This window comes from Mastomys coucha, unplaced genomic scaffold, assembly GCF_008632895.1.
Source record: "Mastomys coucha isolate ucsf_1 unplaced genomic scaffold, UCSF_Mcou_1 pScaffold12, whole genome shotgun sequence".
Taxonomy (NCBI): domain Eukaryota; kingdom Metazoa; phylum Chordata; class Mammalia; order Rodentia; family Muridae; genus Mastomys; species Mastomys coucha.
In genome coordinates this window covers 43,503,305-43,524,303 of record NW_022196894.1, presented here as the reverse complement: position 1 = coordinate 43,524,303, position 20,999 = coordinate 43,503,305, and the positions used below count along the sequence as shown (strand labels likewise).

The 20,999-nt window shown below is 40.6% G+C and overlaps 1 protein-coding gene across 2 annotated transcripts in view; it reads left to right on the top strand.

Moving 5' to 3' along the window:
- Window positions 1–6,265: 6,265 nt before the first annotated feature.
- Window positions 6,266–20,999, top strand: part of Tmprss7 (transmembrane serine protease 7) — a 36,285-nt gene continuing 21,551 nt past the window's right edge. Inside the window, exons 1-8 of one of the 2 annotated variants that reach the window (XM_031364701.1) lie at window positions 6,266–6,317; window positions 8,578–8,785; window positions 13,096–13,226; window positions 14,925–14,992; window positions 16,047–16,240; window positions 18,025–18,063; window positions 18,907–19,135; window positions 20,413–20,543. In XM_031364701.1, the coding sequence (XP_031220561.1) occupies window positions 6,270–6,317; window positions 8,578–8,785; window positions 13,096–13,226; window positions 14,925–14,992; window positions 16,047–16,240; window positions 18,025–18,063; window positions 18,907–19,135; window positions 20,413–20,543 (1,048 nt within the window). In that variant the 5' untranslated portion in view covers window positions 6,266–6,269. Of the gene's footprint in view, window positions 6,318–8,577; window positions 8,786–13,095; window positions 13,227–14,924; window positions 14,993–16,046; window positions 16,241–18,024; window positions 18,064–18,906; window positions 19,136–20,412; window positions 20,544–20,999 lie in introns of those variants that run through there. The other variant, XM_031364702.1, reaches the window with a different exon arrangement.

Genomic DNA, 20,999 nt, shown 5'->3' with positions numbered 1-20,999 from the left:
CTCTCCAGGCCTGTAGGCCTCAGAACACAAATGTTGTTACTCTCCAGGCCTGTAGGCCTCAGAACACATATCTACAGTGCCTTGGAGGAGCATTTTTATTCATTTTATCAACATTTCTCTGTGCCCAGCCTATTTGTATTCATGTTTCATTGCATTATTTATTCATAATTATTCTCATCTCCCATTGTCTTTGTATTTTCCTAGTCATTTACTGTCTTCCTTTTTAATATTATGAGCTTTTCATGATTTCCAAAATCAATACTTTTAGTGCAACAGATATGTTCTGTTATCAAGAAATTAGCTAGTTCAGCTTCTCTTGAGAGACAGGAATCAAATGTAGCTCATGAAAGTGATAGATTTCTGTGAGAGTACTGCTTTCTGTAGATCAGTCTGGGCCTCTAATTGTTTGTCTGGTTAAGCCTGTGAGTCAGCGTAGCTGTGTATAAGTCCACACCAATGTTTGTCACTTGATAAGTCAATAAGCAAACCCCCAGTCCTCCTTAATCCAACCACATGTGTAGACTGAATTGAGCACTTCTCATATAAAACATTTTAAAAAGAAAAGCAGAGCTTTGTAGTAAGACAATTAAACCAGAACAAAAGGGCTGCTAGCTCTCAGTATTTTATTTTGCCATTTCCCAAGGATTAATATGGCTGACCATAGATGATTCCACCTGAGTCAGGCAAAAATTCACATGAGGACAGTGGCAATCCAATAAACATCAATGACTGCTGGCAAATGATCAGCAGCAAGAAAACGGAGGTTTCAAAGGAAGCACGACTCTGCCAACACCTTAATGTCACATTTCTGGCCTCAAGGACTGTGGGACAGGAAGGTTCTGCTGTGGCTATTTAGATTTCCCAGCCTATGGTGGTATATTATGGAATTTTAGAGAGTTTATGTACTGTGAATGTCAAGAATGCAGTGTCTTAGGCTAGAGAGATGGCTCAGCGGTTAAGATCACTGACAGCTCTTCCTAAGGTCCTGAGTTCAAATCCCAGCAACCACATGGTGGCTCACAACCATCCATAAAGAGATCTGACACCCTCTTCTGATGTGTCTGAAGACAGCTACTTACACATACTTACATATAAATAAATCTTTTTTTAAAAAAAAGAATGCAGCGTCTTGTCTTGCACCTTGTTCACTTCTCAGGGTGTGTTTGGAGTAAACTGTGGGGAATTAGATGATACCTTCATCTTCAACCATGTGTCTCTTGCTTCATGTAAAAGTCATATAGTCCTCATGCTCTGATTCCCTCAGTTGTGATGTGGATACAGTGTGAGAACAGCATCTACCTGGACCATGTTGTGACACTCCTGTGCCACTTAAGGGGGAAAGGGAAGTAACAAATGAGCCAATACTCCTTCTGCTTTTTAAGCCCAACTTTTATGTGTTCTGCCAGAACCCACGAGACAGTAAAAGGCTAACTTACTAGCTTGTAAATAGAGTGGAACCAAATCCCAGACCTAATAAAATTCTCTCAAGGCTCTCTCTCCTTCCTTTCTATCAAGGCTATCATGTGGAAGATGATGACTTTGCCTGATGTGTGGCTGGAGATTGAATAGACATGATAATTCATGAACAAGATAATGTGAGAGGTGCCATAAACTACATCTTGATGAATTATTATAATACTCTATTATCATAATTATTACTGCAAAAGATTGCTTCGGGTTGGAATGCAGACCTTGCAGAAGTGCTATAGGTAGGTTGTAGAACATTGCTAAAATGTGGATAGAGTGGGGACCAGAGTAAAACCCAAGACCTGGAAGGAGGGCTGCTGACGTCATCCTTCTCTATGGTTCAGGCTAATCTTCACACTTCTGGGATCATACATCTTACCATATAGTGTAATCAGCAGCTTACATGCCTCCACTGAATAATGATACACACCATGCATGGTGGTGTACACCCTGAATCCCAGTACTCAGGAAGTAGAGGCAGGTGGATCTCTGGGTTCAAGGACAATCCTAGACTATCAAGTGAGTTCCAGGACAGCCAAGACTATGCAGAGAAAAAACTAAACCTGTCTTGAAAAAACTAAACCAACCAACAACAAAAATAAAAACAACAAAAAAAGAATAAAATATTTTATCATTTAAAAATATTTGCTATATGTCACCAAACTCCATGCGATAAATGTATAAGCAGATGGATAGAGGAGTACATTGAGAAATAAAGACTGAAATGCATGATTTCATGGACTGTTTCTGTGACAGAAGGACACAGTCAGGTGTTTTGGTGTCACACTAGGAAAGATCTTGAGTAGCAGGGTGCAGGGACAGATACAAAGAGCTTCTGTTTGTAAAGGATAAAGTGATGCTGGAGTCATTTTTGGAAGCTTTGTTTTTCAGTATTGAACACACAGCTTCGGTGGGGTCTAGAGGAGGAGGAAACCCAGTTAAAGACACAGAGTAGTCGGATCAAAGATGACTTTTCTTTTTTTAAAGATCCATGGGATATGACTAGAAGCATTACGATCACTGTCCTTCTTGTGAGTCAATAAGAATAAGCCATCAGTTTATTGCAGAGCATTAGGGATGACCAGAGCAACCTTGAGATGCCCACGCCATTCAGAGGGCTTGGCAGTGAACGACAATCAGATGGCAGCTCTCTCTGTGTTCATTTATCGTATCAGGGGGAAGTGGAACCTAAGTGGTGGAAATGCACTTCATAGCTGCTGAAAAGCTGGCCCCACCTGCAGTTAGGCAAAGATGGACGAGTTACCTCCCACTGCTGGCTCCCTCTATGCCAAGGTTTCAGAACCTTGCTTATGCTGGATGCATGACTCAGAGCTATCTATGTCAAGCCTTCAGTATGCAGTAGCTTTGGTGCTCAGAGTTGAGACACTTGCAAAGTTTTTAATGGGTTGAATTTACCCTGAGGTTAAGTTTGTTTTCTCCATGACAACAGCTGAGCCTCATTGAGAGATTATTTCTCCTTGGAGTTAGGTCACTGCGACCTCTCTCCTTTCCTGCTTCCCTCTGCACTGGATCTTTACTGATGATAGGGATTGTATTTCAAACTGTTCATAATGGGAACATTAGCCTGCTTTTGATCCTTATGTTGTCTTTTGTGATATGTTCTGAAATTTAAAGAACTCTTTTCCAGAACTTCAGTAACAACAGTTAAAGCAATAAGGAGGTTGAAGCTTGTCTGCTTTATACTCCAGCTTCAGTCACATCTCTTTAGATCTATGGCTGTCTGGTGTATTTCATTCCCAGAGATGATTATTTCCTGAGCAGCATCTTTCTTTTTTTTAATTATATTTAATCTTTTTTTCTTTTTTTTAAAGATATTTTCTTTATTTACGTTTCAAATGATATCTCTTTTCTCAGTTTCCCTCTGAAAAACAAAAAAAGATAGAAAGAAAATAAAACCCTGTTCCCTCTCCCCTACGCCCTGCTCACCAACCCCCCCCTCCCACTTCCTGGCTCTGACATTCCCCTACACTGGAGATAGAACCTTCACAGGACCAAGGGCCTCTCCTCCCACTGATGAGCAACTAGGCCATCCTCTGCTACATATGCAGCTGGAGCCATGAGTCCCACCTTGTGTACTCTTTGGTTGGTGGTTTAGTCCCTGGGAGCTCTAAGGATACTAGTTAGTTCATATTATTGTTCCTCCTAAGGAGCTGCAAGCCCTTCAGCTCCTTGGGTCCTTTCTGTAGCTTCTTCATTGGGAACCCTGTGCTCAGTCCAATGGATGGCTGTGAGTCTCTACTTCTGTATTAGTCGGGCATTGGCAGAGCCTCTCAGGAGAGAGCTATATCAGGCTTCTGCCGCATGTGTCTAGTACTTGCTGGCATCCACAATAGTGTCTGAGTTTGACGACTGAATATGGGGAAGATTCCCAGGTGTAGCAGTCTCTGGATTGTCCCTCCTTCAGTCTCTGCTCCATAGTTTGTCTCTGCAACTCTTTTCATGGGTATTTTGTTCCCCTTTGTAAGAAGGAAAGAAATATCCACACTTTGGTCTTCCTTCTTTGTGAATTTCTTGTGTTTTGTGGATTATATTTTGGGTATTCCGAACTTCTGGGCTAATATCCACTTATCAGAGAGTGCATACTATATGTGTTCTTTTGTGATTGGGTTACCTCACTCGGGATGATATTCTTCAGATTCATCCATTTCCCTAAGAATTTTATAAATTCATTGTTTTTAAAAGCTGAGTAGTACTCCATTGCGTAGATGTGCCACATTTTCTGTATCCATTCCTCTGTTGAGGGACATCTGGGTTCTTTCCAACTTCTGGATATTATAAATAAGGCTGCTATGAACATGGTGGAGCATGTGTCCTTATTACATCTTGGAGCATCTTCTGGGTATATGCCCAGGAGTGGCATAGCTGGGTCCTCTGGTAGTACTATGTCCAATTTCCTGAGGAACCACCAAACTGATTTTCAGAGTGGTTGTACCAGCTTGCAATCCCACCAGCAATGAAGGAGTGTTCCTCTTTCTCCATAACCTCTCCAGCATCAGCTGTCACCTGAGTTTTTGATCTTAGCATTCTGACTGGTATATTTGTTGATGATATGATAGTATACTTAAGTGATCCCAAAAATTCCACCAGAGAGCTCCTAAACCTGATAAACAACTTCAGCAACGTAGCTGGATATAAAATTAACTGAACCAAATCAGTGGCCTTCCTCTACACAAAGGATAAACAGGCTGAGAAAGAAATTAGGGAAACAACACCCTTCACAATAGTCACAAATAATACAAAATACCTTGCTGTGACTCTTAACTAAGCAAGTAAAAGGTCTGTATAACAAGTACTTCAAGTGTCTGAAGAAGGAAATCGAAGATCTCAGAAGATGGAAGATCTCCCATGCTCATGGATTGGCAGGATTAATATAGTAAAAATGTCCATCTTTAATCTTTTTTTACAGTCCAGTCCTTATCCCCCCTCCAGGTCTGCCCTCCAACAGTCCCTCATCCCATTCCTCCTCCCCACCCCACCTTACTTCTGCCTCCAGGCCTCCCCACTCCCTGGAGCCTCAAGTCTTTCCGGGATTTGGTGCTTCTTCTCTCACTGAGGCCAGACCAGGCAGTCCTCTGCTGTATTTGTGCCAGGGGCCTTGTACCAGCTGCCTGGTTGGTAGCTCAGTGTCTGAGGGATCTCAGAAGTCCAGGTTAGTTGAGACTGCTGGTCTTTCTATGGGGTCACCTTCCTCCACAACTTCTTCCAGCCTTTCTCTAATTCAACCACAAAGATCCAAGACTTCTGTCCATTGGTTGGGTGCAAGTATATGCATCTATTTCTGTCAGCTACTTGTTGGGCCTCTTGGAGGGCAGCCATGCTAGGTTCCTGTCTGTAAGCACACCATAGCATCTTAGCAAGAAATATTTAGAACTTTTCATTGAAAGAACTTAACATCATCAATAAATCTGCCCATGTTTATAATCTACCCTTAACTCTTAGACACTTGTTTTGGCTTTTATCTTTTCACTAAAACTGGACTATATTTTGTTTTTGGTTTATTTTTGAGATTTTATTTTAATGACATTTCTTTCTTCCCTTCCCTCCCTGCCCTCAAGCCTCCCATATACCCCATCTTCACATTCCTTCAAATTCTTGTTCTTTCTTTTTATTAATCAATTGTTATCATATACATATATGTATTTGTACATTGCTAAATATAATCTGCTGAAGCCCACATAATGTTTCTGTCCTTCAGTTTCTATCTCCCAAGTTCTAGGAACCATACCCAGTTTAATTGTTTGCTTTTTCTATTGTATAACCAGGAAAGACTTCTTGGCATAAGTAGAATAATCCTTTTGGTAGTCCGAGCAAATGAGGTTGGTCTTGTAGACTCAGAAAGGCTTGAAGAAGGCAGATGTGAAGAGCAAATGCAGGATGACCATTCTGCAGTTATATTTACAATGAGGGAGGACACAGAGAGGACGGTAGGAAAATGTATGCTTGGTTAACTCAATCTTAGTAAGATTTGTCAATATGTTTGGATTGATGGGTTGCATTTCTGGTAGGGAAATGAGCCCTGGGTTCATCATAGAGTTACATTCAGAAATCTGTCATTGTCAGGGAGATGCTGCATACTAGGTCCCTTTAACTTTACGGTGAAGCAGGAAGACAGCTTCAGTTTCTGAACTGGACCTGGGTGGTAAGCTGACTCCATTCCCCTGTAAGCTAGCCGAACACAGTAACTGCCTCTCTATTCTTCTCAAGCTAGCATGGGAGGAAGCGAGTGAACACGGGCCTGCAGGCTTCCCTACATGGTCACACACACACACACAAGACGGAAAATGGATAAGGAAAAGAGTGACCCTTCCTGCAAGTCCTCAGACCTCAAAGTAAGTACAGCTGTGGGAAGCCCTCCCTCTCCCTTGAACACTGTGTACTGTTAGTGAACTGAAACCAGGTGGCTGTAAAAACAAAGAAGACAGGAATAAATACCTAATTTTTACAGTATGTAATAGGTTTTGTGAATGTGAGCTTGTTTTAAAGGACTGTAGTTGGTAATTGATTAATACTGTTTTTAGAAAAGTCCAGGGAAATTGTACTGATCGCTACGTAAATTCCACTTTAAAATTTAATCAGTACTGCTAACTGAGACTGCCTATAATGTGTTCTGGTACCTAAAGATCCAGCTTGGGCCCTGGCATTCTACGTGTGTTGGCATTTCCATATACTTCTTTTACTATGCTTAAAAGTAGCTTTGACACCACACTTAACTCTTCCTACAGTGGCTCATTTTCTTTCCAAAAGAACAAACTCACCCCTTCAAGAAGCCACATCAAATGAAGTCTGTCTAGTTCACTTTCACCATGAGAGATACAGGCAGCTTTTTATTCCAAGGGTTGACAAGGATGTTTGGCAAAGAGAATGAGGGCATCATGAATAATTCAAAGTGTACTTGGCCCCATATTATCCCATTAGTTGGGAGGATTAAAGACTGGAAAACATGGCAGTTGGATGAGAAGAAGGAAGAAGAGGGTGAGAGGATGAGGCAAGGCTAACAGAGATGTCCAGACAATTTACTTCTTCATCATTGTTATTTTGTTGTTTTTGTTTTTTTGTTTTTTGTTTTTTGGTTTCTTTTCCTGGAATGCTGCTGTTAAAAGGATGTGTGTTTAAAAGTTATTTCATCACTGGAGTTTAGTTACCCTGACATGTATAAATCTCTTTGTCTAAGAAGCTAAACTCTCACATGCATTATTAAAGAATTCACAGAATCAAATGACAGAAGGTAGAGGAGAAAATAAAAGAGGAGGAGAGGAAACAGCTAAATAATGCATTTCCCCCTTTTCAAGCAATTGAATGCCCATAAACCAGCAATTTTACCAGCTAATGAGTCATCTACTTCATTTCTTTAACTAGTTTAGATTCTTTTATTTATGACTGAGAAACTGAGTCACCAACCAGTTTAGTAGCCATCAGTGACAAAATGACAGTATCGGCGTCCAACCCTCCAGGCCAGAAAAATAATCACTTCTCTTTACTTTGTCTCCCCAGCCCCGTTAGGAAGTTACAATGAGGAAATGAGCATATTCATGGCAGAAACTCACATATATGCTTATTTTCAATCTCACTACCAGACAGAAAAACAAGACTACAAGATAAAATCAGAATAATACAAGCCTTTAAAAGCCATGAACATCTGGGTGTGGCCGTACCTTCTTGTAATGGTGTTAACCCAGGACACTGAGGCAGGAGAACTATGAGTTCAAGGGCAGCTTGAGCTACAGAGGAAGAGCTTGTCTCATGAAACAAATGTCTGCAAACTCAGTTCCTTCTGACATCCAAATTAAAAACAAAACAATGCACCAAAAGAAAGATACAAAGTTGACTGTGTCAACCCAGGCGTCTTCACATCATAATCCTTTTCTTACTTAGGAACCCTCAGATCCCTTTGTCTGCTTGGCTCCATTCAGTCAGGCCTCTGCTTCATAGGGTCATTCAATAGGGCTGGAGTGCTGGGAGGTGTGCTCTGTGGTTGGCACACCTTCTAGTATTTTCTTTTCTTCTTACATTATAAGTGTGTGTGTGTGTGTGTGTGTGTGTGTGTGTGTAGAATAACTCTCAAGAATTGTTCATTCATTCTCCCCTTGTGGAATTAGGGCAATGGTTCTGTACCCCTTTGGTGTCCAATGACCCATTTACAGGAGTGACCTAAGACCATCAGGAAACACAAATATTTATATTACAATTCAAAGCAGCAGTAAAACTATAGACAGAAAGTACCAATGAAAACAATTTCATGGCTTAATACAGATCTTTACCACAACATGAGGAACTGTACTAAAGGGTTCCCACACCAGGAAGGTCAAGAATCGCTGGGGAATCAAACTCAGGTCCTCAGGTTTGGTAGCAAGCATCTTTACTCACTGAGCTCTTTTGCTTGCCAGCCTTCCTGTCCAGATTTTCTGAGCTTCCTACTGTACCTAACTAAAAGCCACTTATTGCACTCACACGGATGGCTTGACTGTTAGGTCTTTTAGCACTGGCATCTCCTGTGGGAGCCACTCCACTTATGCTTGGGATTATCTCAAATCGATGATTTGTCTTTTTTTTTTTTTTTTTTTTTTTTTTTTTTTTTTTTTTTTTTTTAAGATATCCAACATCTCCATCCAGGTGGTCAGTGTCCCAGGGAAGCTACCAGGGAGAAGACCACCTCGAAAACCCATTGGCAAACCCAGGCCCCGCAAGCAGCCAAAGAAGAGAGCTCCCTTTTGGAATGTTCAAAATAAGATCATTCTCTTCACGGTGTTTTTATTCATCCTGGCAGTCACAGCCTGGACACTTCTATGGCTCTATATCAGTAAGTTAATGTTCCTTTAGGGGTGGGGCGAGTCCTGCCTAAATCAGCAGGCACTACCAGTCTCTGGCCCCTTCTGGTAGATGTTTTCCCTCTTTCACAGACAGACACACTGTTTAGAAAGATGGAGTTGAGACTTTAAGGAGAAAGCCACCAGAATTGTCCACCATTTCTTCTTTAGCACCATTACTTTCTTCCCATGGGTGGGAAGAGGAGGAGGGAGAGGAGATGGGAAGGGAGGAGCTGAAGAGGACGCCCAGGAGGGGTTGACTCGCTCATAAATGCCACGCACTTGGAGCTTTTAAGAAATGAATGGAACACTAAGCTGTTTCATTTCCGCCTTCCACCCACGGCCTGTTACTAGGCAACCAGAAATTTCCACCTCCCTGAGTCCCCTTTCGTATAAACATCTTTGTCTTCCAGTTATGCTTCTGCCACTGTGACTATGTTTTTGTCAATCTGATTGATCCTTAGGGGCACAGGTGGCAACTAAATCTTTTTTTTTTTTTCCAACAAAACACTTATTAAGTCAACCTAGTCACTTGATTGACTTGCATTGGCATTCTTATGTGTGTGATACATTTAATACAAGATGCACATAATAGCACATGATTGAATATGTACATGTGGTCTCAGCCCCTTGGCTTTTGATATGGGACTTCTGACATTTTTAGAACATCCTAAATAATAGTAGATGGGAACATCATTTTTTTATATTATTTTGTCGAGGTCTAGTTCTTAGTTGCCAACACAGAATAAGAATATTGCTTCTTTTTTGGTCTTGGTTTTCTAATATTTATAAGATGATTGGTAAATGGAAGTACCTAGAAAGACAGAGGAACCATGTCATTGCCAGGCTGTATCTTTCAATTCTAAACCATATTGGAAAAAAGAGAGACAGCTTGAAGTTAAGTTCAATTATCAATGGTTAATGACTTAATCAATCATGCTTTTATAATAGGACATTCATAAAAACACCTACAAATCAGGGTTCAGAACACTTCTAAGTTGGTATATTTGCTGGGAGGAGCTGTGTTCTAGCCCCATAGGGTCAGAAGTTTCTTAGTTCAGGCATCTATAGGCTTCATCCTGATGAACCAGTTCATCTAATGGTTCATCTGTGCTGTTTATAATATCATTTATCATGATCCATAAATGATGAGTAATAATAATGAAATGAACTATTGTAACAAATTATCACAATTGAGGGTATTATGGGAACTCCTGATTTGTAGAAGCAGCATGCAGCTTAGGTGTATACTACTTGTAGTTTTTCTGAGGCAGAGCATCATTATGGGAATGAGGCATTAACTCTGCATAGTCACATGAAGTCATTGGATACCTGTTACTGTCTGCAGAGAATTGGAGAGCTGCTTGGTGAGGAGACAAAACCCACACATTTTGGTGTCAGAAATGTTATGCATAGAGAAACAGCTTGCCATGATCTGCTCTCAAGGATATTAAAATGTGATTGTAAGGCAAGAGATTTCTAGGCAAAGAATCCATGAATGTTCTTGAAGATTTGGTCACTCACTTATCTTTTTAAGTTGATCTTCAGTAATTTGTTTGGCTAAATCTTAGCACTAAGGCAATCTTTAGAATACTTACCCATACATATTTTTTTTCTTTTGAAAAGCCCACAAGTTAGTCACCCAAGAAGGATGGGTGTTATTTTGTAATTACTGGAGAGGGGCACACAATGGGCCTCTGAAAAGGGCTCCTAAGAGTTCACTGGATGTGCCCATGGGAGTTGACTTCTGTGATAGGCATGGGACAGGTTGACAGGCCAGACACTATTTCTGAGTCCAAGATGATTATAGACTGGTGGGATTAGTTAAGACAATGGGCAATGAAGGCAACACACTTTGGATGAACACAGAGCACTCCATGGTTTCCTGGCACCTAAATTGAAGTGTTTGCATTAGCTTGTAATTAACATTTTGGAAAAATATTATACAAAAGTAGCTTATTTGTATAGAAGCCAGAGATGGTTATTTAATGGAAAAAGCCATAGAGAATCAAAGAGAACTTGTTTGATAAGTAAGAATTGTCTAGTAGGAAACAGGTTAGTTTTGACATATATAGTTCAGTCATAGAGGGTGACCCTGAGTAATGAAGCATTCAGTTAGTCAGGGAGACCAACAGTGATTTGTGCACTGGGCTGAATTGATCATCACCTCACATTGCTGCTGTTCTGCCCCTTGAGTACAGACTGATCAGAGAAGGATGTATGAGATAGTAGTAGTAGTGGTAGTAGTAGTAGTAGTAGTAGTAGTAGTAGTAGTAGTAGTAGTAGTAATAATAATAATAATAATAATAATAATAATAATAATAATAATAATAATAATAAAATACCTAAAAAGTGTCTCCCTGGAAAAACAAAACCAAAAGCAATTACTAGTTTTGAGTGTGAGCTTTAGTGGGGCTCTAAGGGTGAGGTAAGATGATCTGCCAAGACCAAGAACCCAATGATCAAAGAATAGCAAAGAGAAGACCAATCCCCCACCTCATTCCCCCCAAACCCAGGCTTTCTGCCTTTACCATTTGTTACCCATCCTTCCACAGCCTCACTTCATTGCTTTGACCTATGTGACCCCAGATAGACTCCATAAGAGTGTTTGTTTCTGCCATTCCTATAGATTCCATCTTTTTCTTATTGGATATTTTTTATTTACATTTCAAATATTACCCCCTTTTCCGGTTTCCCTCCAGAAATCCTCTATCCCATTCTCTTCCCCCTGCTTCTATGTAAGTGCTCCCCTATCCACCTACCCACACTCACCTCCCTGCCCTGGCATTCCCCCACATTGGGGAATCGAGCCTTCACAGGACCAAGGGCCTCTCCTCCCATTGATGCCTGACAAAGCCATTCTCCATCCTCTGGAGTCATGGGTTCCTCCATGTGTACTCTTTGGTTGGTAGTTTAGTTCCTGGGAGCACAGGGGTTGGGGAAGTCTGGAGAAAGAGGAAAACTCCTCCATTGTTGGTGGGATTGCAAGCTGGTACAACCACTCTGGAAATCAAAAAAATCTTGGCTCCTCAAAAATTGGATTCCATCCAACCATCCTTTGTTTAGCTTCACCTGATGGGAGGGCTTATGCTAGCTAACCAGAGGTATTTTCTTTCTCTATTTCTGCTACCCCTCCCTCTTTTTCTTCCCCACCAAATGTCTTGAGGTTCAAAGGTAAATCAAGGACTTACTACATTGGGGATTGAGATAAAACAGTGGTTTACTATGCATTCCCTCAGAGAACTTAAGACTGCTGCCCAGGAGTGACAGCCACACAGGGAAGGGAGTTGCAAAGCCCTGTGAGAAGCCTGTCCTGACAGCACTGGACTGCAATTCTAGCACTTGAAAGACAAAGGTAGGGAGAATGGAAGGAGTGTAGCTCAGTGGAGAGTGCTTGACTCCCATGTGCAGGGTCATGAGTTTGATTACCAGCATGGCAGTAAATGCATGAATCAATAAATGCATATTAATAAAATAAAAACATATCCATAAGATGTGGCAGAGATAGGAGATAAACCTTAGAAATGAAGAGGAGACTGTGTTCCCAGTGATATAGTGCCTAGCAAGTGTTCAACGCCCAGCATTGTGTGTGTTGGGGGGTGTGCAAGAGGGCTAAACTCCAATTCCCTCAGCCATCTTCTTTTTTCTCCTGAATCCTGAGCCCATGCAGATGCAGCTAGCCTTGTCTCTGTCCATCTGTCAGCAAAGTTCACGCCAAGAAACCTAGTCTTACAGTTTTCAGAGCAGATTTGAGTAGGAGTGACCCCATGCTGAGCTGAAGGCCACACTAGCACTAACTGCTCCATATGTTGCGTAGAGTAAGAAGTGTGGACTCATGGCTGAATGTTAGGCACACAAGTCAGCCAGTAGCTCAATGGAGGCTCCAAACAGTCAAGAGGTTTCCTCTGTCTTTCTTCACCATGCTAACTGCAGCCCAGACTGCGATGGTACATGCCCCGTACCACTTTACAGCTTGCAGATGTGGAACCCGAGAAAAGTGTGTATGTTTTTAACCCTCTAGAGACACCAGAATAAACTCCAAGAAATGTAGCTTTCATCTTTAAATCTTGCCTTTAAGTATTTACCAGTAGCAGATAAGATGAGTAGAGATTGTGTTAAGAGCTATGATGATTGCCTGCTGATGGAAAAAGATACCACTAAATCTATTTTTAAGTTTTGCAGGTTATGATGTGCACTAAAGTATGCATTTGCCTAAGATGAATTCATTTTAGGAGACTCCTGCCAACATGCATCAGACATTGCTTAGCTGCCCAACCCCACTGCCTTCTCTCTTGTTTTGCAGGTAAGACAGAGAGCAAAGATGCCTTTTATTTTGTTGGGATGTTCCGCATCACCAACATTGAGTTTCTTCCCGAGTACCGGCAGAAGGAGTCTAGGGAATTTCTCTCCATGGCAAAGACAGTACAGCAAGTGGTAAGGAGGCTGATGCAGGAGCCAGAGGGTGGAGACCACAGGAGCAGGGGCTGGGGGGATGTGTTTCTTCAAAGTTCTAGCTCACTGGGTTTGGGAAATAGAAGGGAGGGTATGGAAAAAAAGCTGTTGGAAGGGAACACAAAATTTAGTTCATCTGTGCTTTAAAATACACCTGCCTTCTCTCTATTCCGTCCATCTTCACTGTAAGATACAATCATATTCAGGTGGCTCATTCAACTTCTATTTTTCTCCTCTGTGAAATGAAGAATATCATGTGATCTTTACAACAACCTCCAGTTCAGAAGTACCCATTAATTTTGTGATTTCTACATATTTATTTCAGCATTGCACTGGCCATCTCTTTACTTTTAAAAAATATGCTTTTTATTCAAATAATAAATACTGTAAAGTTACTAAAATTCAGAAAAGCATTAAAAGGAAATCATCAGTTTTTCAATGTCTTTCCAGAGACAAAGCTCTTATTTTGCCCTACAACAACATGAGGGCCCTGTGATATTGGTGTATTAGCAGTTATTGGCATAGAATGATGTTTTTCTCTTAGCATTGACTTTTATGCTTCCTATGAAAGCCAGTGTTCTTTTAAAAGCAAGTGTTAATAGTCCCAAAGTTAACAAATCCCTTTTTATTGGACATTTAAGCTGTTCTCTAGTTATTTTTTTACATTATACATAATACAAAATCAAGGCTGTCATGAATTATGCACATCTCTGCTCACTCCCACAGATGAGTTTCTAAAAGCATCTAGGAGCAGTCTATTCAGGGCTCCTGGCACAAAGGGACAATGGGAAGGCTTCTGCTAACTTGGACTTCTGCAGCAATACAGAGGGTTGCAAATGACCTCACTGCAGCAGAAATGAAGAGGGGGTTGAGAGCAACAGCCATGGTCAGGTTGCTTCTTACTGACTGCCAATTGCTACAGCTGTAAATCCCTCACCTCAAATATAAGTGCACACCTCAAATATAGGTGCACCAATTACGCCTCAAATTATGGATACTAGGCAGGTAGGGAGAATCCAGACCAAACCACTGAAGGCCCAACAGGTTTAGGCAGTGTGTGTGTGTGTGTGTGTGTGTGTGTGTGTGGTGTGTATGTGAGGTTTGTTGCATGGTGGTTACTTTAAACTTTATAATCTTTATATTATTTTCCACAATATTATAGAATTTTTAAGATTTGGGCATTTGGGTGGGCGTTTATGAGAAGAGAATGAGTTTAGCTTTAGGATAGCTAAGTGAGGACAAAGAAGGTATATTGATTGAAAAGGGTTTTCTTTGAGTTTTGGATCAGCTGGTCTGGGGACAGTTGGCCTGACTGTGGGCACCATGCGCCGTCTTGTGGCTAATATTGGAATTTGTCCTTGAGAATAAGCAGATCTGAAGCTATAGATAAATATGAGTCTGATTTTTTTTTTTAAACTATGGAGAGAAGTAATATTAGAAATAGAAAGAACCCAGAAGTTAAACTTGATGACAGACTTTAAAGAGAGAAAAATAGGTAAGAATAACTGACAATTCTAAGAGCTGCTTCAGAAATTAGGACTTAATTAAAATCAAGAGATGATGTCTGGGCTTGGAGACAGGACCCTTCTGTGTGAGGCCTGCTTTCCCTCCACTAGCTGTTGGAATGTGGCCCTAAGAAAAGCAACTTTGAAAGAATTAAGATAATCTCTTTATTTTCAGGTAAACCTTGTTTATACAACATCTGCTTTCTCCAAGTTTTATAAGCAGTCTGTGGTTGCAGATGTCAGGTAATGTATGGCCCTAATTCTGGAATTCTTACTATCCTTGTAATAAACTCCCCAACTCAGAGATAATTTGTTGGTGGCAAATACCCCCTTTAGCAAAACTAATGACCCTGGGTTGTCTGCCGGGTTGTCACACCAAGTCTGTTTTAAGTTTACCAAGTCTGCCTTCTTCCACCTAGACGGAATCCCAATTTCAGTCATGTTGGGGAAATGGTCACAAACATTGTTACCATGGTGGGTGGATGGTAGAGAGAGGAATAAGGCATGGGCCGCTACTTTTCAAAATACGTTCAGTGAAAAACTGGCTACTAGATATTTTGTCTGAGAAGAAAAAAAAGAATCTCATGGTAAGATAATAATTTCTTAGGAAAAATTGTGCTCTGTCTACTACAATCACATGCCTCCTACCCCTGGTATAGCTGCAGAGACTCATCACGCTTAGGAACCCAGGAAAGGAATTGAGAAATCTTGGAGGGAAGCACATTGTTTGTTTTCCTTAATTTCCATTCCCAATATTATTTACTACAGAGCACCATCATTTGTCTGTTCCATAAAGCATGCTGCATTTGCACCACTAGAAGTATAGACTCTTTGGTCAGCTTGAAAAGAAAATTGGACTCTTGTTTCTAGATCCACTTCATATTAGCTGTGTGATTTTTGCACTATATTTATCCTCAACCTTCTCATCGGCAGATGTGGAATATTAGCAGGTGAATTGGATGAAGCAGGTTTAACGCTGGGTGGAGATATGTCGAGATGCAGAATTGAATTGCCGGTATTTGCAGTGGGTAGTGACTTCTGGTTGGATACCCTTAGGAGAATCTCTGTGGAGTTGCAGCTTCCAGATTTGAATGATCACAGTCATTAGAACACACACACAGCATGGTGCTTCCTCTTTCAAATCCTTACTGCAAGTTGAAAGACAACCCACGAAAGGGCGTTAGGTTCATTTGAAGGCAATGTTCCGTGAACGTGAATACAAATTTCTCTTCCTGGGAATGTCTGCATTCTACAATGTAGATTTGAACATTTCTCTTTCTCTCTCCTTTCACTATAGCAGTAACAACAAAGGCGGTCTCCTGGTCCACTTTTGGATCGTGTTTGTCATGCCACATGCCAAGGGTCACATCTTCTGTGAGGAGTGTGTGGCGGCCATCTTGAAGGATTCCATCCAAACCAGTATCATAAACCGCACCTCCGTGGGGAGCTTGCAGGGTCTGTCTGTGGATATGGACTCTGTGGTATTAAATGGTGATTGTTGGGTAATTCTCCTTTAAGCATTCTTCAACATCATGTCTGTTACTCACGTTATCTCAGTGAACATTGTAGTAAAGACTCTTCCACGATCCCGGGGGCAGAGGAATAGCTCAACACTGGAGTGATTGCTGCTGAAGGGAATTCTTTAATGCTATACACAGTATAATTGGAAAGTAGAATTGTGCACAAATAGATGCAAAATTGTAGTTAGTAAGTGTGTCCCTTCATGAGGTTATAAAGCTAAGGCACCTTCAGACTACGTCCCTAAGGAAGAAAGTTCTAGAATAGAAGAATTTTACTGAGGTTTAGCTTATTTTCCCTGATGTCCACTTGTTGCTGAGGACAGAAAGTTGAGTTTGGTCTCTGGATAAAGTGGCAAATATTACAAGGCTTTCCTAGGCCAAGTAAAGGGGGAGAATAGAAGAAAGGTCATGTGAGTGTTCAGTGAAGGGAAGGGATTACACAGCATGAAAAGATGAGGCGAGCACACAAGGGGGAAAAAGGAGAAATGGTGGTCATGAAGATTTTATTACAATTATATTTTTAATTGTGTGTGTGAACATACTATGGCACATGTGTGTAAGATAACTTGTGGGAGCTGATTCTCTCCTATCCTGCAAGTGGTAAGGTCAGGTCATCAGGATTGCCATCAAGAGTCTTTGTCTGACATTTTGGGGGCTCCTGAGTCTTTGTTTATTGAGCCTTTGGAGGTTAAGTTGGAGTCAAGGTAACACACACTTTTGTGTGTGAAAACAAGCTCACACATGGGAAAATAAAACCCCATCTTTTAAAGTCTTTACACATTTGCATTTGGTGTGGAAACTATCGCCATAACGGTGGGTTATACACCTGTGCCAAGGGCAAGTGATGGGCCAGGCGCCTACCTTTCGCCCTGAAAGGCCTAGTGTTGTTCCTGGAAGATCATGTCGCAGTAGTTTGCAGCAGAACACGCATGGCCTAAGAACTAAGATGTGTATTTGGACAGGGTGGGAATAGCTAACCACACATTATTGTCTTCTTTGCCTCATTAAACTAAGGAGAAAAATATGTAAGCAAAGTGTATTGCAGTCACCTGTATGTATGTGTGTATGTAAGTATGTATGTATGTATGTATGTATCTTTAACTTTGTGGTGAGTTAGAAGCTAGTCAGAGGTTTTCTACTATCACATGTTTGAAATCTGCCTCCCCAGCTCTCTTCTCTAGTGCCTTACCTACACCAATGCTCCTAAAAAAGCTGTGCCTTAGCCCCATAGAAACATGATGTCACTATTGATCTTGACAGTGCAACATTGTATTACTCAAATTCTTCTGCAGCCACTCCTGTTGACATAAATTTTACATGACATGAGTACCAATTATGCACACAGGAATATACTAGCTATCACACAGATTGCTAGACATACGGTAGGTGGTGGTATTTGGTTGGAACAAATGAAAACAATCTCAAGTAGAAAATTTCACATTATAGTTGCTATTCCAATCATAGGACTAATTACTATTATTTATATAGTTGCTTTCTTACCCTTGAATTGTTTAAAATTTGGAACTATGAATTCACGGAAGCAAATGAAATAGTATGTTGATTTCTCATAGATGCAATGGCTCTCATTGTCTGGCTGCCCTATTTTAGCTTTAAATACCCAGATCACCCATCGCATATCTGATATGTGAAGTACAACCCATATTAGATGAGTTTGATGATTTTAAAGAAGAAATGAGAACAATGAACAATGAACTTTTGGAACTAACAGTCTTTTTTCTGAACCTTCCAATGCAGCTGGGCTCCGGTCCGATTACTCTTCAGCCGTAGGACCTGGTAAATTCCTGACTTTCTTACTTACTCCTCACTAGTGCATATATATGTGTGTATATATGCATATATATGTATATGTATATATATATGCGTGTGTGTATGTATAGATATATACATACATACAATATGTACATACATATGCGTGTGCATTGTGTATGTGTGCCGTACTTCACTTTTTCTTATGATGTGATCTGTTATTTTTTTTTTTTTAGTTATGAATGACAACAATATAAGTGACTTTAGCACAAAAGAAACTTGATTGGCTTATGTATTAAATACTAGAGACAGATATGGACTATGTAGGCTACAGGCATGGTTGGAACCAAGTTCTAAAATGAAATGCTGGAGGGACCTTATATCTTTGCCTTTTGATTCCAAGGCACAGCTTCCATTGTGGTAGCAAATCAAGGTTTCAGCCTGACCCTCTCCTCAGTCAGAGTGGGAAACTCCTGCACTCACACTTCAGGCAAGTTTCTGTAGACCTTCTGAACCGAATTCCATTATGCAGACTGGGTAACATAGCTAAATCTAAGCCAACTTCTTTGAGTATTTGGCCCATCTGGCCATGTGTCCGATTATTGAATCAGAGGTAAATTTAACCCCAACTAAACTATGGGCTAAGTAGAGGCAGTTTCTCAAAGTAATAGGCTCTGTCATCAAAAGAGAGGAGTATAGAATTTAGACTGGCAAGGAAAACAGGTGTCCTCCATATGACAGCTTTGGCTCACTACTCTTCTATAGAGGTTTCTAGAAAGGTCATGCCTTTCTAGAAGGGAAGGTGGAGAGGAGGGGGAGGATGAAAGGGAGAGAAAGAGGAGGAGAAACTAAGGAAGGTTCTCTCCACAGACAATGGCTGCTCCCAGTACTTGTATGCAGATCATCTGACCCTCCGCTACCCTCTGGAGATTTCCGCCACCTCGGGACAGCTAATATGTCACTTCAAGTTGGTGGCCATAGTGGGTTATCTGATTCGTCTCTCAATTGAGTCCATCCAGTTGGAAGCTGACAACTGTATCACTGACTCCCTGACTGTTTACGACTCCCTCTTGCCGATCCGGAGTGCCATTCTGTACAGGCAAGAGGAAGGCTCTCTAGTTGCTGGTGAAAAGGGTTTTCATACTCTCTGTATACAATTTCTTTGCCTATAATAACTAAGCATATTTACTGTGACAATGACTGGTTCTGGTACTCCTGATACTTTAATATCTTTTAAGTATCGGTAAGGTTTCTCCTTTGTTGTTCACTTGTAGTAACAATTCTCTCCAAGGCTACATAGTGAAGACTTTGGGCAATATATACAATATATATCAAATATTTTGTGTAATTTGACTTTCACTATGAATTAAATAGCATCCATTATATCAGTAAAGCACGAGAGTATCCTATGATGATTAAGTCACATTAAACAATTAAAAACTTCTGTCTTTTTTTTTTTTTGAGACAGGGTTTCTCTGTGTAGCCCTGGCTGTCCTGGAACTCACTCTGTAGACCAGGTTGGCTTCAAACTCAGAAATCTACCTGCCTCTGCCTCCCAAGTGCTGGGATTAAAGGCATGCGCCACCACTGCCAGGCTAAAAATTTCTTTAATTACAAAGATAGCATGTGCTCATTATAGAGCAAAAACAAAGTCAGAAAAAGTAACAGCAATTACTTTACAAGTTCATTCTCCAGCAAATTTCTGTTACATTTTTACAAAAATCTATTTATTCATATATTTATTAAATACACAAATATTTATCTGTATCTTATTTTTAAAATTTAATAATAAATTTCTCTTTATGGGTGCTTAATGTTCAGTAGACTAATGATGGCAATTAAGCTTTACTTAGGCACAGTGTTAAAAGGGTATGTGAATTACCTTATTTTTAATAATATTTATACATATCATAGTACTTTATGTGCATGCACATTTATATTTTTGTGGGTAACATTCATGTTAGTAGTCCAAACATGGCATATAATATGCAATGAAGAGTAAGTTCACTCATGCCGCCCTCAGCAATGGTCAGCTTCTTCACGTCTTTCCAGACACTTGGAGCTATTATGCCATTTTGATCTTTCGAGCTCTGATCCATCAAGCAAAGCTATTATATATCATTATATATCTCAAGGGGAGTCCAAGGATGGACATCTGAGAAAATCCTTTGCTAGCATTACTAGACAGATGCATCTACATCTCTTTAAGTTCTATTCCATCTGCAGAATCCTACAGCTACTCACTGATGAAGGTCTGACTAACAGAGACTAACACAGAAGAACTGAGTGCTGGCTCTAGAGATCTGTGGGATGCTGTAGTATGGAGACCCGTTCATGAAATAAGTGGTTATCCACGTGTTTTTAATCTGGTTACAGAATCTGTGAACCCACAAGAACATTAATGTCCTTCGTTTCTACAAATAATCTCATGTTGGTGACACTGAAGTCTCCTTATGTACGGAGGCTGGCGGGGATCCGAGCATATTTTGAAGTCATTCCAGAACAAAGTAAGTCTTCTCCAATTTAAACAAGTTACTTGTAATCCTTGTTGGGATGTCGTGATCTTTCTGTCCTGGGACTGGGCTGTAGAAGTAGTTGTGGCAGTTAGAAGCAGTATAGTGAATTCAATAAAGAACTGCTAGTATAAAGATGTTCATTAGGCAACTCTAAAGGGCAAAGGAGAATTAAAAGTGCATTTGGAAGAGCAAAAAGAAGATAGAAACTAAGGTGATTAAGAGCGTGGAAGAAGGGGTCTGTGGCTGAAGCTCTGGCCTCTCAGTAGGTATCACTTACCTGCTCCTGGTGTCTCTGAATCTAGAACTATGCTTTAAAGAAAGCAGTCATACCCTCCAGGTTCATAGCTAAAATGAAGATTAGAAGACATGTTAGTTGTATAATCTGATATGTGATGGCCCCATGGTATGGTTAAATGGAAGGCATTTATGGAAAGACGTGTGTGTGTG